This window comes from Talpa occidentalis, unplaced genomic scaffold (genome assembly GCF_014898055.3).
Source record: "Talpa occidentalis isolate TD23 unplaced genomic scaffold, MPIMG_talOcc4v2.1 talOcc4.3, whole genome shotgun sequence".
Taxonomy (NCBI): domain Eukaryota; kingdom Metazoa; phylum Chordata; class Mammalia; order Eulipotyphla; family Talpidae; genus Talpa; species Talpa occidentalis.
The window spans coordinates 127,508,927-127,524,075 of record NW_023603184.1 but is presented as its reverse complement, the minus strand read 5'-3'; the positions used below and the strand labels follow the sequence as shown (position 1 = coordinate 127,524,075).

Sequence of the window (15,149 nt, the reverse complement as noted above, 5' to 3'; positions counted from 1 at the left end):
GGCCATAGCTGGCGCAGGCTGGGCACAAAGAATTCCATGTAACGCGCAGGTCGAATCTGCTTCCATTGGCCTTGGCTGACCCAGTGACCTCCTTTTTGATTAGTATAGCTGAATTGACTTCCCCCGCCTTTGGGCTGTGCTCCCACCACGCAACAGAAATTGAAATAGTGGGGTGGCAGGCAGTGGCAGCGGGGGCTGTGTTGGGGAGGACCACAGGGACCTTCCATCTTGTTAATGTAACACTTCCTTATGTGATGGGAGCTGAGAGCAGCCGGTAATGAATTTCTCCTCTGGTAATCATTCACCAGTGCATTGTGACCCGTGTGTTTTTGCTGTGCTACACATTTCCAGACTTTCTCGGTGACTTGTCAGCACCTAGTAAAAATGAATTGGACACGACCCATCTCTTTGTGCGATGCCCTCCCCAACTGTCTTTCGTCTCGGTTGAGAGAAGGAGTAGGTGGGACCACCTGGAATGGCAGCCGTAAACTCCGAGGCTGTGGTCTGATTCCAGCCCATCTCGCAGGCTGATTAGAGCAGGACTGCCAAGTCTGTGGGCGCTCCTGTTACACTGAGCCATGTTTGCTGGTCCAAATGGTTCCAAAGTGGCCTTTGCCTTTTGCACCTGTTGTTCCTTGCTGCACAGTGAGCTGTGCGGCAGTTGCTTTCATCAAGAAGACATGGGTGCCAACGGTGGTACAATTAGGCATCTGGGCACCCCATGGGTTCTTACCAACTCTGGTGTGAAGATGCATTGATGGTGGGGGACAAGGTTATCGTCTGAGTCATACGCACCAGCATCACCATCTGCAACTGTAATTCTAGCCACGTGGTCACTCGTAAGAAAGGGTTTATAACCGGCTTTTACTGCATTCGTGGATCATGATGATTAAACAACAGATGGGAAACCCAACCAAGATTTTTAATCTCTATCTCTTCCCTGATGGAGTGAGTGAGGGCTGTGGAGTCACTTCATGGCCTCTGTCTCAGGTTGAGTCTATAATTAGGGCAGCACCCCCTGATTGGTTCTACCTTGTACACTCATTATTATCAGACCACAAACACTGATTCTTGGTTTTCAAAGCATCCTGAAGCCTGGGAAGGTTCTAGGGAGCCCATGAAGAAGCAGCCCCTCAATTAGGGTTGTCGGATAAAACACAACACCCGGTTAAATTTGAGTTTCAGATAAACAATAAATACATATCCAGTCTAGGGTATGTCCTAAGGATCACATGGGATGCTTTTTTGTTGTAGTAAAATATGCATCACATAAAATGTACCATCCTAACCATTTTTAAGTGTATAATTTAGTGGAATTAATTCATAATATTGTGCATCTCTCACCACTGTCCATTTCCAGAACCTTTAATCATCCCCAATTCTGTATCCATTAAGTCATAATTCCTCATTGTTCTTCCCTCAGCCTCTGGTAACTTCTAATTTACTGTCTGCCTCTTTGAGTTTACACATTCCACGTTTCTCATATCAGTGGAATCCTCAATAAGTCTTTTACGTCTGACTTGCAGTAAACTGTTAACTTACAGTTGACAGAATATTTTCAAAGTTTGCCTATGTTGAAACGTGTCATGGAATGTCAGTCCTCTTTAAGGCTGAATAATATTCCATTGTATGTACACACCATATTTCATTTATCTACCCACCTGCTGATGGACTCTTGGATAATATCCACCTTTTGGCTACTGTGAATAGTGCTGCTATGACCGTTGGTGTGTGGCGATCTGTTTTGAGTCCCTGTTTTTAAGGGTACTCTTTAGAGTATATGTATCTAAAAGTGGAATTGCTGGATCACATGGTAATTCTACGTTTAACTTCTTGGGGAACAGCCATACTATTTTCCATAGCGGCTGCACAGAATATCTTAATTTGTAAAATATGGCAGACCTCCAACTTTCTCGACAGTATTTTAACCTGAATATCGTATTTAACCTACATTATCATATTTAAACAGAAATGAATAGTGCCCATCTCCATGTTGGAATTCGTGGTCATAATTTCTCAGTTCATATCCTAGGAAACTTAATTCTACATTTTCTACTAGAGTGATGCAGGGGTGGCAATAAAGAGGAGCTAGAAAGCTTTACTTTTAGTCTGTAAAACTTGATGCTGTTAGAAAGGGGAAGTTCTACAAATTAATTCATTCACCCAACAAACATGTGCTTTCACAGCAGGCACCAGCCATGAGTTGGGGTTCTAATACAAAGGTGAATGAGCTGTTTCTCCTTACCTCCCACTTTGCTCTGCCTTCAAATCTTTGCACACACTGGCCCTTTTGTCTGATCCATTCCCCCACTTCCCACTCATCCAACTCAACTGGGGATTTCAGCTCCCAAGGGAGATGATGCTCAGGGAGGCTTCCTGGTCCTCTCACACAATTACAGCATCTCCTCTTCACTTGATAGCTCATGTTATGATTGCCACAATAGATTTGTGTGATCTGATTCACCTGTCTTTCTCTAGATTATAAGCTTTCTGAAGGCAGAGTCCATGTCAGTGTTGGCTGATTGTTGTTGCCTAGTCCCTAACAAGGCATGTAGTAGGCATTTAATATAAAATAAGTTGACTATGTGAATGCACGCATGCATAAGTTCTTCTTTTCTCAACAGCTAGTGAGAGACAAGCACGTCAATTTCCACACAAATAGTTGGAAGTGAAGGGCTCTGAGCCAAAGAGCCTTTCTACTGCCGGAGTTTGGATTGGGATTTGGGACAGTGCCACAACAGCATCAAGTGTGAGGTTGCAGGCCCCTACTCCTCTGCAGAAGGGGGATCAGGGGAAAATAGGGACAGGGGCATCTGCAGAATTTTACACTCTCCATGTGGTCCAGCATGGATTCAGAGGACCAGACAGAACCACTCCATCAACTAGGATGTCAGAGCTCTGGGCTCGAAATTATTTACCCAAAAAGCCTACTTTACAAATGGAAAAGCTAAGCTGTGCATGACCTTTCTGAAGTCACAGAGCTAGAGGCAGAACTGAGAACCTTGGTCTCCCCTGGGCCCAGGGTTGTCCCTCCTCCTCAGCTGGTCCAGCTTCAACGGGCGAGGAGTGCTGGGGGTTTCAAAACCCTCTAAAGAATCCTCCCACGGGATTAAAAATAATAGTCGACTTGAAATAGAAATGTGAATACTCAAGGAGAGGCAAGGAGAATGGCAGGTGGGTTGGAAAAAGGCAAAGAAAAAGGCAAGTCCAGAAAGGCTGCCTGCCACGCTCTGGAGTCCCGGCCCTGCCAGCGCAGTTGTGTGTGAGGCTTGGCAGGGCTGCAGGCAGCCGGCGGCGCTGGGAAGGGCTGCGCTTCAATTCCCAGCGGAGGCAGTCAAGGGCATCAGGATGGAGATTTATTAGGGGAGCTGTACTCCAAACCATGGCGACCTGGTCCTGCAGACAGCTCGGAGAGACCTGGGGCCGGGGAGGCAGCACCTGGCTGTTAGAACCAGGGCTACCCCGGTTTCCAGGGGAGGGGTTTGAATCCGGGTTGCGGAAGGCCCATGAGCTCGACTACAGCTGCCAGGCCGGTGGGTTTGGTGAGGGACACAGAATGAAGGACCCCAAACCTGCAGGCCCCAAGTCTCCCTCTCCCCTCCCGCCCCCCCGCCCCAGGGAGGGCTCTTCTGGGCTCTCGGTGTGTGCCACCTGGAGGCCTTAGGTCAAGGCTTTGTATGCTTGGGCTCCACTCTGTGGGGCCTTTGCAAGAGAGAGGCCCTGCCAGCCTGGTGAACCGGGGCAGGTGGAGGACTAGGCAAAGGCTCAGACCCCTGCAGCCAGGTGGGGTCCAGTCTTTGGGGTGGAGGCTCTCTTTCTTCCAGCACTGGTAAGCTGGCCACGACAGGAGCAGGCTCCTTCCTGCACTCCGTGGTCCGTGGGGGTTTCTGGCAGCGTAGGAGAGGAAACAGGTGTCATTCTCTGGATAAGCTGCAGAAACAACTTGGCTCATGGCTCCCTCAGAGGCTCATGGCTCCCTCAGAGGCCCCTAGCTCCAGTCTTCAGGAGAACATGGATGACACGTCCTTCCGCCAGCAGTTCCTCTCAGTGAGGAAACCAAGGGGTGAGGACAACTGGCCTGGACAGGTCGGGTGGGGGCAGCCTGGGAGGCTCAGGAGTGGTGCCAGGCAGGGGTTCCGGGACAAACCTTGGCTCTGCCTCAGCCCTGTTCTGCTCAGGACTCTTTCTGCTTTGTCAATGGGAACCCACAAGAAAGTTACCAGGAAGCCCTTGGGGGGGCGGGGGTGGACGGAAGGTCACTCTGAAGTCCTACTCGGGTAGTTCTTCCTATTTTGATCACCACCCCCTTACCTCACACCCTCAAGGAAATGTTTTTCCCAGGAGGTTTTTTTGTTATTGCTTTTTTTCCCCCCTTGCTTTAGCTTATCGGGGAACTAGAGCCCGAAGCCTGTGAGAACTGCTAGAGTCATCTTTCCATTTCCTCTGCAGGGCCCCTGCCCACCGCACTCCCCGCCTCCCGTGGTCCCCTCCCCTCCCATCACCACCACCAACGTTGCAGGCAGGGGCGAAGGCCCTTGCCATCCAGATGGGTCCTGTTTCCCTCAAGGATGGGCCTGTTCCAACTTCATTTCACTGCCTCCCCTGAGGATTGTATAAACATTTCCAGAAGGATGCAGATAAGGAAAAAAAAAAAAGATCTTATGTAAACAGTAGATGGCTAGGGGCCAGGAGATATTATTAGTTTATTAGGACTTTAAAAACACCCAAACGCTCAACTAAAGGAAAGTAGAAATTTGCTTTCATTTTAACCTCTGTTATTGTTGCTAGGGTCAGTAATAAGACAGACACAGACATCTCAGGAGGCATATGATATTATAAAGATCATAGGAGGCACAGCCAGGGAAGCACCAGAGATTTGACTGTGGTGACCTTTCTGGCCAGTGAGGGGTGGTAATGAGGGTGGGAAGGTGCCTCTTCTCTAAATTGAGCAAGGCTGAAGAGTGATAGGATTAGAAATACCTCCTCACTGTGCCTTACTCACTCCCATTCTTTTTTTTTTAAATTAATTAATTTATATAAGAACCGGGGTACAGGCCAGATGTGCGGGAGGGTGAGAGGATTCACCCGAGACAGAGTGGGGAACAGAACAGGCAGACTGACGAAATACACTGCTGAGGGGAGCAGCAGGCGAGACAGGGGAGGTCTGCTGTGCCATGTGGGACCCTCGCTGCGGCTGGGGATTGAACCCGCGCTGTAGAGGCTGCGGACAGCTACACTGCATGGCGCTCAACCACCTGCGCCACCAGGGGAGGCTCCCCTTCCATTCCTTTTGATGCTCCCTTCACCTTCCACCCCCAGCTGATCATGCTTACATTGTAATAATGTGAGTTATTAGGAACACAGAAAACTCTTCCTCATAGCAACATCACTCTATGCAATTCCTTCAATTTGGAAAGCTCTTCTCAGGCACTTTTCTTAGCTGATTCCTCATTGTAAGGGCAGGACATGGGCACAGGTGCAGGTTTTCTGATCCCATGCAGACCGGGTAAAGGAGGAGTCAGAGTCCTCAGTAGTTTTGCAGGTTTTTTATTGGGGTTCACCAGGCATATGGCAGGCAGGGGTGCTGGCTGGGGGGCTGGGAGGCTGGCAGGCCTCCCAGCCCCCAGCAAGTCTTTACTCTATCTGGGCTCTCTGGCGTTCTCTGCTTCTGCTTCAGCTTCTCCTTCAGGTTCTGCTGCTGCTGCTGGGGCTGTTGGCGTCCCCCCGTGACGCCGCCCTTAAAAGCACAGTCTTAACTCAGCTGAATCCCATCTACCTATGCCCACACCCTATTCCAGGTGCCCGCCATCAGGCATGCATTCAGGACAAGGATCCATCATCTATCCTGATGGCGGAAGGGCAGAAAAGCCTGATATTTTCTTTACCCTACACTCATCTCTTCAGATTTGACAGCTTCAGTATTACCTCCTCAGAGAGGACTCCTGTGATGTGATCACCCACACACCCTCGTAATTCTTTTAAAACACTTTGAAAGATATACCTTGTATTATATCAGATTCATGTTTTATGTGATAAAGCTAAGTTTATTTAATATAAATAAATCCTAGCAATTTATTTAATATAAATAAGTCCTAGCACATCAATAATATATAGCCATATTTTACAAATGTGAACTCAAATATTGTATCTTTAATGTCTATGGCAGGTCAAATAGTAGGAAGGTAATTTCTACGAGGAAGAATTTTATTGAAAATGGAAGTCGGGTCTTCAGTGCATTTACTGTAACCAGTCCTTACTATTTGCTTTCCATCCCCTTCAGGGGAGTGTAAGCTCTAAGATATCCCCAAATCAGGAAGTGCTCAAAAATATTTCTTGAATCAATGATGAAACAAATTTCTTTCTGAGGTGTGAACAGTTTCAGAATGGGGCTACATTCAGCCCCTGGTCACAAATTTGAGTCTCTATTTGCATTCAGGTGTGAAGTTCATAATAAAGCCTTTCCTTCTGGGCCTCCCTGGTGGTGCAAGGGGTTAAGACGCAACCTATGAAGCTATCCGCAGCCACTGCAGCACCGAGTTTGATCCCTGGCCGGCCAGGAAGTGACCCACATGGCACAGCAGACCTCTCCTGTCTCGCCTGCTGCTCCCCTCAGCAGTGCATTTCAGTCAATCTGCATGTTCTGCTCCCCAATCTGTCTCTGGTGAATCCTCTCACCCTCCACACCATTGGCCTGTACCCAAGTTCTTATATGCATAAATAAATAAATCTTAAAAAACAAAGCCTCTCCTTCCTCATCACCTGGGAATTACTGTACGACCTAGGAGAGTGTACTTGACAGACTACTTTTAGCCTTCCCTTGCCGAACTCTAATTTGTTTTGAATCCAATAACCACCAGATGAAAACACTCTTAATCACTGTGTGAGGCTAGGCTACTTTTTCCTTTCTCTCAGCCCAGAGATGAAAGTGCATCAGAACCCTCTAGAGGAATTGTTAAAACACCGATCCCTGATCCTCCTCCCAGAGGTTTTTTTTTTTTTTTTTAAGATTTATTTATTTATTTATACAAGAACCGGGGTACAGGTCACATTCGCGGGAGGGTGAGAGGATTCACCAGAGACAAAGGAGGGAACAGAACTGGCAGACTGATGAAATACACTGCTGAGGGGAGAAGCAGTCGAGACAGGAGAGGTCTGTGCGCCATGTGGGTCTCTCCGCGGCTGGTGGGGATTGAACCGGCACTGCCCCGGCTATGGACAGCTTCACAGCACTGCACTCGACTGCCTGCGCTACCAGGGAGGCCTTCAAATGAAAGTTCTGAGAGATGTTCTCCCAAGAGAATGACTAAGCATCCTGGTTTGGCTGGCACTGAGTGGTTTCCCACTCATGGGGTTTTCAATGCTAAACCCAGGAAAACATCCAGCAAATTGGGATGATTTGGCCACCTTCATCCTTTTTTATTGTCCCTAATAAAAAACACTCAGAAAAATATCTCTGGTATAATGTTTATTTAAATAGTAATCTTAAAAAGGCTTTATACAAATCATACAAACACAGTTTGACATTGTTGTTTGTTCTTTACATTGAAGAATCACAGTAAAAGCTCTCAGGTTCCCGTGACCTGGCTCAGCCAGTGAATGGTCGGATACCTTTAGCTGCAAACCCTGGAAAAGTTAACCTTCTCTGTGGCGGTTTAACTTTTCCCCTTGTTTTCTTGCCATTCATGCTCATTCCTCGGACCCTCATCCCTGTCGACTCCCCAGTCCCAGCTAAGAGAGAGGCAACCCTGTAGCCCTGCTGACCGCCCAGTCCGGGAGAGCGTGGAGGTAATGTGTCATTCAGTACAAGGCAAAAAGGAGATCAATACTGTGACTTGGGTTTCCCAAAGGGAACGACTCAAGGAGAGGGGTCAGCTAGCCTACCTGCAGGTAGAGACAACAAATGCACAAAATGTCCCATGGCCAAGTTCAAATCGGCCCCGCTCTCGCTCTTTGTCCAGTGTTGGTGAGGTATCTACATGCAAGCCCTGTGTAGCTGCTTTTGCTCAGCGTTCAGGGCCCACTTAGGGCCTCAGATCAACCAATGGTGATTAGGATACAGGACTGTTACAGAGAGGCAGGCTGAGTTGTACATATACTCAGAGGTGAACTTCAGGCCACTGGAGATAGGGCTGGTCTTTGGGGAACAGTAAAATAGACCACTGGGTATGACAGGGCCAGGACCTCCGGAACAGGCTTTTGAAGTTCGTTCTTCTGCAGACTCCTTTTGGAAATTCCTTGGACTTGCTAGCTTCCTGAACACTGAGCTACATGGGACGGTGAAGAGGAGGGTAGGCTAATTTAAAATTTGCTTCCGCTGCATGCCCAGCTCAGGGGAGCCTGAAGCTAAGCCCTTGGGCTTGACAGCTTTACTTGTCACCTCTAACTACCACTGTGCCGAGTGCCGAGGTCAGCAGTCACACTCGGGCCCTAGGTCAAAGTCACAATAACACCACTGAGTCCCACGTGACCATTCACATACACAGTAGATACAGAGAACTGAAAGGAGAGCAAAGACACACACACACATATGAACAAATAGCTGTTGGTATGATCTCTCCCTCTGCATACAAAACACTGTGACATTACCATTTGAACTAGATTTCCATAAGTTAACATTTAAAGGAACCAGCCAATCCAGTTCACCCTTCCCCTTTCACCTGGGTATGAGACAAATGAAATTGTGGGTGACCATAGCAGCAAAAATGGTCTGACAGCTTATCACTGATAAGCAATAGGCTGGGCATACCGTTTGGGTTCCAAATGTATTTCCAGCACACAGGCAATGCTCAGGCTTCGCTACAAGATCAAGATCGGGATCTTGATACAGACAGTTTTATTCTTCACACAGTTTCATTATGTTCCTGATGCCTCCTCTTCTACAATAGCTGAGAGTCATCTAGGGCTGTGACTACCACTTGGTAGCAGGGCTCATTCCATTAATAGGATCAGCGGTGAGTGGGGGACCTGGGGAGGAGCCACTGGGGTTAGGAGGAATGCCTTAATGTCCATGATCGTCACTGATTTTTACATAGAGGGAAAAAACACTTTTTCTTCAAGGCACTTAATAAAAACACATAAACTGGTGTGAGTGTGAGTGTGTGTGTGTCTGTGTGTGTGTGTGTGTGGTCTAACAGCATGAAGCAGTGTCTCAACTACGTTCTGGTCCACAGTGCTTGCAGACTTCAGGTTAGACTCATGGACGGGTTAGCTCTGAGGTTCCAGGTGGTACTGGAACTTCAAGGAGAAATCAGTATGTACCAAGTAGAGTCTGCCCAGCCTTAGCCATTGCAAGACCCCAGAGCTGGCTTTTTTTTTCTCTCTCCACTGATCTCCTTGCCATGAGGGGTCACCTGTTATATTTCACCCATACCTATAGCCTACATGTGCCCTCCCCATCTCTGGATATGAAATGACATCATTTCTGGGGACAAATGTGTGCGTGAATATGTGTGTTTGTGTATGTATGTAGGTGTGTGTGCATATGTTTTAGCAGAACAAGGAGGAAGGAAAAGAAAAAGCAAAACCACTACTAGAGGCCCCAAAAGGAGCCTCTCAGCCACCACTTCTGGGTCTAGATTTAACGATTGGCTCCTATTCACAAAGCACATTAAGGCTTGTCCGCTGCTAACGTGGAGGTGCTTTTATGGATTTTGATGTGTGAACTTTCCTTTCTGGTTTGTTTCAAATTGCAAAGAAGAAAGAGCTGTTCATGCTGACCCTAAAATGGCAATTTTCCCCTGGATAAAAAAAGTTAAAGGCAACAACATCCTACTTCAATGCTAGGATTGGGAACGGCAGCTTGTGGGTCGGCTGGCAGAATATGCACCACAGCGAATCTCGTGTCATAAGATGGCAGAGAACGGAATAAGCTGGATTTTTTTCGAGGTTGTTTTTTTTTTTTTTTTCCCCTAAAGATGGAAGTCTGAAAAGACCCTTTGCTTTTCAAGTATTGATTAGAAAGAGAATGTGAAGAGTAACGATCACCACTCAGCTTCTATACTGGAAAAGACATTCTCCTCTTCTGCCTCTTTGAGTTGCTCACAGACCAAAGAAATAAAATAGAATAATCACACACTCACAAACAAAACAGAACTGTGATCCCAAAGAGATGAGCTCTGGTCTCTGTCCCAGCAATGACTCAGCCCCCGCGGGCCCCAGGGGGTCGTCAACCCCCTCGCGGCTGCATCTCCCCATCTCTCTCGGCTCGCCTGTCTGTCCAGTCCACACCTTCGGTCATTCTGGATCGGTTTGATCAAGATTATGGCATTCAGTCTCCCAAGGAAAAAAAATGTAATCTTCACTTGTTCCTCTTGCTGGAATGAAACGTCAGATGTGATTTGGGTGCAATCCGTCATGCCTCTGAGCAGCACTTCTGGTGGTTCATCTTGACCTTGTGCTTGAGGCCGTCATAGAGCTCGAAGTTGTAGTTCTCCAGCGTGGTGCAGCTGCGGGAGCTCAGGCCAGAGTAGGAACAGGTGCAGTAGAGCAACAGCCCTGCACATGTGGCCCCCAGGAGGACCCCCAGCGAGCTCATGGCGATGATGGTGATGAGGATGGGGTCCAGCGTGTAGAGCCAGCTCTTTTCTTTGTCGGCCGAAGGGGCACCAGACCCTGAAGTCGGGGCAGAAGTATTGCTCCAGTCCACCTCGTCGTACTCATCTACGACATAAAGCACACGAGAGGTTGCAGGCACTGCTTCTCTCGGGGGTGGGGGGGTGGTGGTGGAGTAACTGCGGCCCCCAGCCCAGTGCAGAGGGAGGCATCGGGAACAGCCTGCCTGCCACTAAGCCCAGCCCTGTGTGACTGGCTGTGTGGCTTTACAAGGGTTATTTAGCCTTTCTTTGTTTTAGTTCTTTCATCTATAAAATAGGGGTACTAATAAAATCTATCTCATTGGGTTGTTAGGAGGGTTAAATGAGCTAATATTTGTAAAGTGCTTGGTGTCCAGCAAATAATAAGTATAGGCTAAGTATCCGATATTAAAATAACTTGACTCACATTAGGTAAGTAGAGACTGAACACCTGGGAAGGCCCTGTGCTTTGGACACCTTCATTCTTTGCCTCCTTACCCCTCACCTCCAACTACTTCAAGTTAAATCAAAGGACAGGCTAAAACAATTTTCATGTGACACATTTTCCAGTTAAGCCTGCCTGGCCATCCAGAGCAGGTTGTCTTTGAGCCACCAGGTCTCAGCTGACATGTTTTACTTCACTGTTACGGGTTGATGGTGCCCATCCCCCCCGGCCCCTAGGATCATCATAAAGTTCTAACCCCAGAACCTCAGGATGTGACCTTATCTGGAGACAGGGTCTTTAAAGAAGTCATCAAGCTAAAAATGTGGTCTTCAGGGCAGGCCCAATCCAATATGACAGATGTTCTGATAAAAGGGGGGCATTTGGAGACACAGATGGGAGAATATCATGTGACTACAAAGCTGGCCAGATACAAACCAAGGATTCCTCTACCTTCAGAGGTAACCCTGTTGACACCTTGACCTTAGACTTCTAGCTTCCAGAATGGTGAGAAATATCTGCTGTTTAAGCCAGCCAGTCTGTGTTACCTTGTATGGCAGTCCTAGCAAACTAATATATTTCTATGGTGTGTTCAAGGCTTGACCACATCCATGCTTTTTTAAAAAAATTTTCTCCAATAATCCTCTGGGGAGAGGGTAATAAAACTTCTTTCAATAGGTAAGGAAACTGAATTTTAAAGAAATCTGGCAGTGAGGTAACTCACTCAGGTCCTAGAGTTAGCAAGCAGTTAAACTAGGGCTAGGAACCAGGCTTTTGCAACCTCATCCCTTGCTTCTCTACCCCTTCATAGTATTTCTGTTGCTTGATCGATGGCAGCCTGAGCGCGAAGGCCAGTGGCACAGCTTTGCCCATAAAAGGAGTGTTGGAGTGGGTTTTGCAGGGAGAGTCTGTGTTCAGTTAACAAGGTGCTATTTGGGTTAGTCACTCTGTTTCTATAACTACACTTGATTAAGGTCAGCTTAAAAGCAGTTTCTCTATAAACTGCTCTTCTTAAATGCATCAATCTTGGTCTAATGCTGTTCTCGGGTGGAAGCCTGGTGTCGAGTGTCCTGGAGATCAACTCCAGCACTCAGATAAGCTCAGGGAGAGCTGGGCTACTCTGTGTTGAGAGTGGGAATCACATCTGCATGTTTGCTCAGCAGTGCTCCAGTCTGGACTTTTCTCCTTCCTCAAATGAAGTGAGAGAAGAGGGGTTATGAAAATGCAGATGGGAAGTAGGGGAAAGAAACCTAAATCTTGGCCCAGCTTGGAGTCTTGGATAGTGTGAGAAAGGATTGCCCCAAGTCAGGGAACGGGAATCCATGGCAGGCCTGGGAGAATATTCAAGTTAACGCTCACTCACTCAGGCCCATTTTGGGAGCAGGTCAACGGGTTCAAGCAGATACATGTATAAAAAGCCTGATTTTCACCTGCAAGGGTTTACATCCAGATTTGAAGTCCACTAATGTCAAAAGTTGCCTGGAATAGGGGGCCTGTTTTAGATTAGACAGAGGGAACTCAATAAACTTTCTAAGTCTTTAAATTTGACCTTGACAGAACAATTGATGGTTTCTTCATTCCTTTCTGGACTCTTTTTACTTATAGATCTGACTAAATTCTGGCTTTACAATCTTCTGGGCATCATTTTTGTTGACGACTTTATAACCAAACTTGAATTTCATGATTATCTGCTAAATCATAGCCATACTCACCATCAATTTCACCGCCATAGCCCTCTCGCCCATGTAGTTCTGGGATGTCCACTGTAATGAAAAAGAAAACAAAAACGTCAAGCTAAACAAGCTCTATCACAACGGCTAAAAGACAGAGACACAACCTCCTGAGAATGAATTCCCAGTACAGCAGGCAGCTAAAGAATCACATCTGCTTTAGATCACTGAGGATGTACATTAGCGCATCCTTTCACCTTCAAATGATTTGTCTTTACTTCCAGAACAGAAACAATAAGAAAGGTCTTTAGTTCCAAGTAAGTCCTCATCCGTGTCTTTATAATGACTGTCTTTCATTACCAATACAGGCCTGAGTTTTATCTAAGTAACTTCAGAGGCAGCTTAGACTCACATCAGTTGCCATTACTGTAACATTCACTTAGTATAACACACCGTCGCTCCCCACAGGCACACATCTAAGAGAACAGAAGACAGAAGAAGGGTTTTCTCTAGATTTCCCATAAATGTGTGTTAATTTAAGGAAGTTGCATTTCATCACTACATGTTTCAATGTAGAAGTAGACCTGGAAAGTGTCATAACGGCTGTCAACCTCCACATATCTGTGCTAATACCTCCTCTTTCCTTCCCAGTCTGTTTTTCCTATTGGCTTTCTTTATAGTTTAGATCAAATATGGGTGTACAGTCTGACTAGCCCAGGCATGAATAGAGTTAAGTTAATTTATTCTTAATTTTTTCCAGTATTATCCCAGTCTATCTTTTTCTTGTTTTAACAATTTTTTTTTTGGAGGAAGAGAGCCTCTCTATTCACTATGCCATCCATCTTATTGAAATCAGAGCAAATGAAAATTACCTGTAGAAAATGGTAAGAAAAATATGTGGAAAAGAGCAAGGTCTTATCCTTCCTTCCTATCTCACAAGCTAATTATGCCTGTTCTGGCTGTCAAGGAGTTGGCACTGATGAATGGATGTGTCTTTTAGGGCTTTCATTGCCCCCAAAATCAAGTGAACAAGGGCCTCTGGTGGTGCAGGTGGTTGAGCGCAGCGCTGTGAAGCTGTCCTCAGCCTCTGCAGCGCCGGTTTGATCCTGGCCGGCTGGTGAGAATCCCACATGGCATGGAAGACCTCTCCTGTCTTGCCCGCTGCTCCCCTCAGCAGTGTATTTCATCAGTCTGCCTGTTATGTTTCCTGCTCTGTCTCCTGCGCATCTGGCCTGAACCCTGGTTCTTGTGTGCATGAATAAATAAATCTTTAAAAAAAAAAAATTAGGGCCTCCCCGGTGGCGCAGCGGTTGAACGCTGGGTTGCGGGGCTGCCTGCAGCCTCTGCAGCACGGTTTGATCCCCGGCCGCCAGGTGAGGGTCCCACATGGCGTGCGGACCTCTCCTGCCGCCCACTGCTCCCCTCAGCAGTGTACTTCATCACTCTACCTGTTCTGCTCCCCGCTCTGGCTCTGGTGAGTTCTCTCGCCCTCCTGCACCTCTGACAGTACCCAGTGCTTGTATAAATAAATAAATAAATCTTTAAAAAAAAAAAACTTAAAAAAAAAATCAAGTGAACAATCTTGACGTTACCACTATAAATTGATATCCAAAAATCAAGGCTTAAAACAAAACCAAAATCCCAAAGAGCTAGAGTGTCAAATAAGAAGAGGAGAAAGAAGAACTTTAGCACAGTCTGAACTTCTTCCTCCTCAGCACATCATCCCAGGAAACAGCTACTTGACCATGACATAAACTGAAGATGGATCCATCAAGGCCACACTTGATGGCCTTTTTAGTTAGTCTTTTTTTCTGGAGCAGTAGTTTCGATCATGTTAGAAATCTTTCTCATGCCTGGCCAAAGTCTAAAGCGCATATGCATCCCCTTGGTTGCTAGGAAGGGATGAACAGAACAAGTTGCCAAGACCCCCCCACTCTGCCCCTTGAAAGGATCAACGCCATGTGGCACTGGCCCTCCATGACTTGAGCCTGTTCCTGGCAGGCTTATGGTATAGCAACTGACACCTGCAGGCGATGCCAGCTCCCCCACCTTAGTGCCCCCTCCAGCATTTTTCTCCAGGCCCCTCAACACAGACTGCTTCCTTGGAATGAAGACTGAACATGAATCAACACGAGGCAGGTGGTGTCTGTCACAGGGATCAAATTGAGCTTGTGAAAGTCAACCAGAGCTTTTTTTAACTTTATGAAAAAGAACAAACATGATAGAAAACCATTACATTTCCAAAAAGGAACCATTTTGATGGAATGCTCATATTTCTTTACACCTTCCTTAAAGCTTCAGAACATTGGATAAGAACATGTGATTCAGCCGAGGGTGACCCTGTGGGGCTCCAGCCAGTGGCTTTTGGGCAAAATCCTATTTCTGCTTTTAAGGGATTCAGTTTCTGCCAAGGAAGTGAGGAATTCTTGGAGGCTCAATGCCATCTTGCTCCATCTTATGCCCTCA

General features: G+C 46.8%; 1 protein-coding gene across 2 annotated transcripts in view; it reads right to left on the bottom strand.

Annotated features, from left to right (window-relative positions):
• Positions 1-7,457: 7,457 nt before the first annotated feature.
• The window catches only part of NRP2 (neuropilin 2), a 117,029-nt gene continuing 109,337 nt past the window's right edge, over positions 7,458-15,149 (bottom strand). For both annotated transcript variants that reach the window (XM_054700018.1, XM_037523900.2), the window contains exons 16-17: positions 12,726-12,776; positions 7,458-10,659 (exon numbers count right to left, since the gene is read on the bottom strand). In XM_054700018.1, coding sequence (XP_054555993.1) covers positions 10,352-10,659; positions 12,726-12,776 — 359 coding nt within the window. In that variant the 3' untranslated portion in view covers positions 7,458-10,351. The remainder of the gene's footprint in view (positions 10,660-12,725; positions 12,777-15,149) is intronic.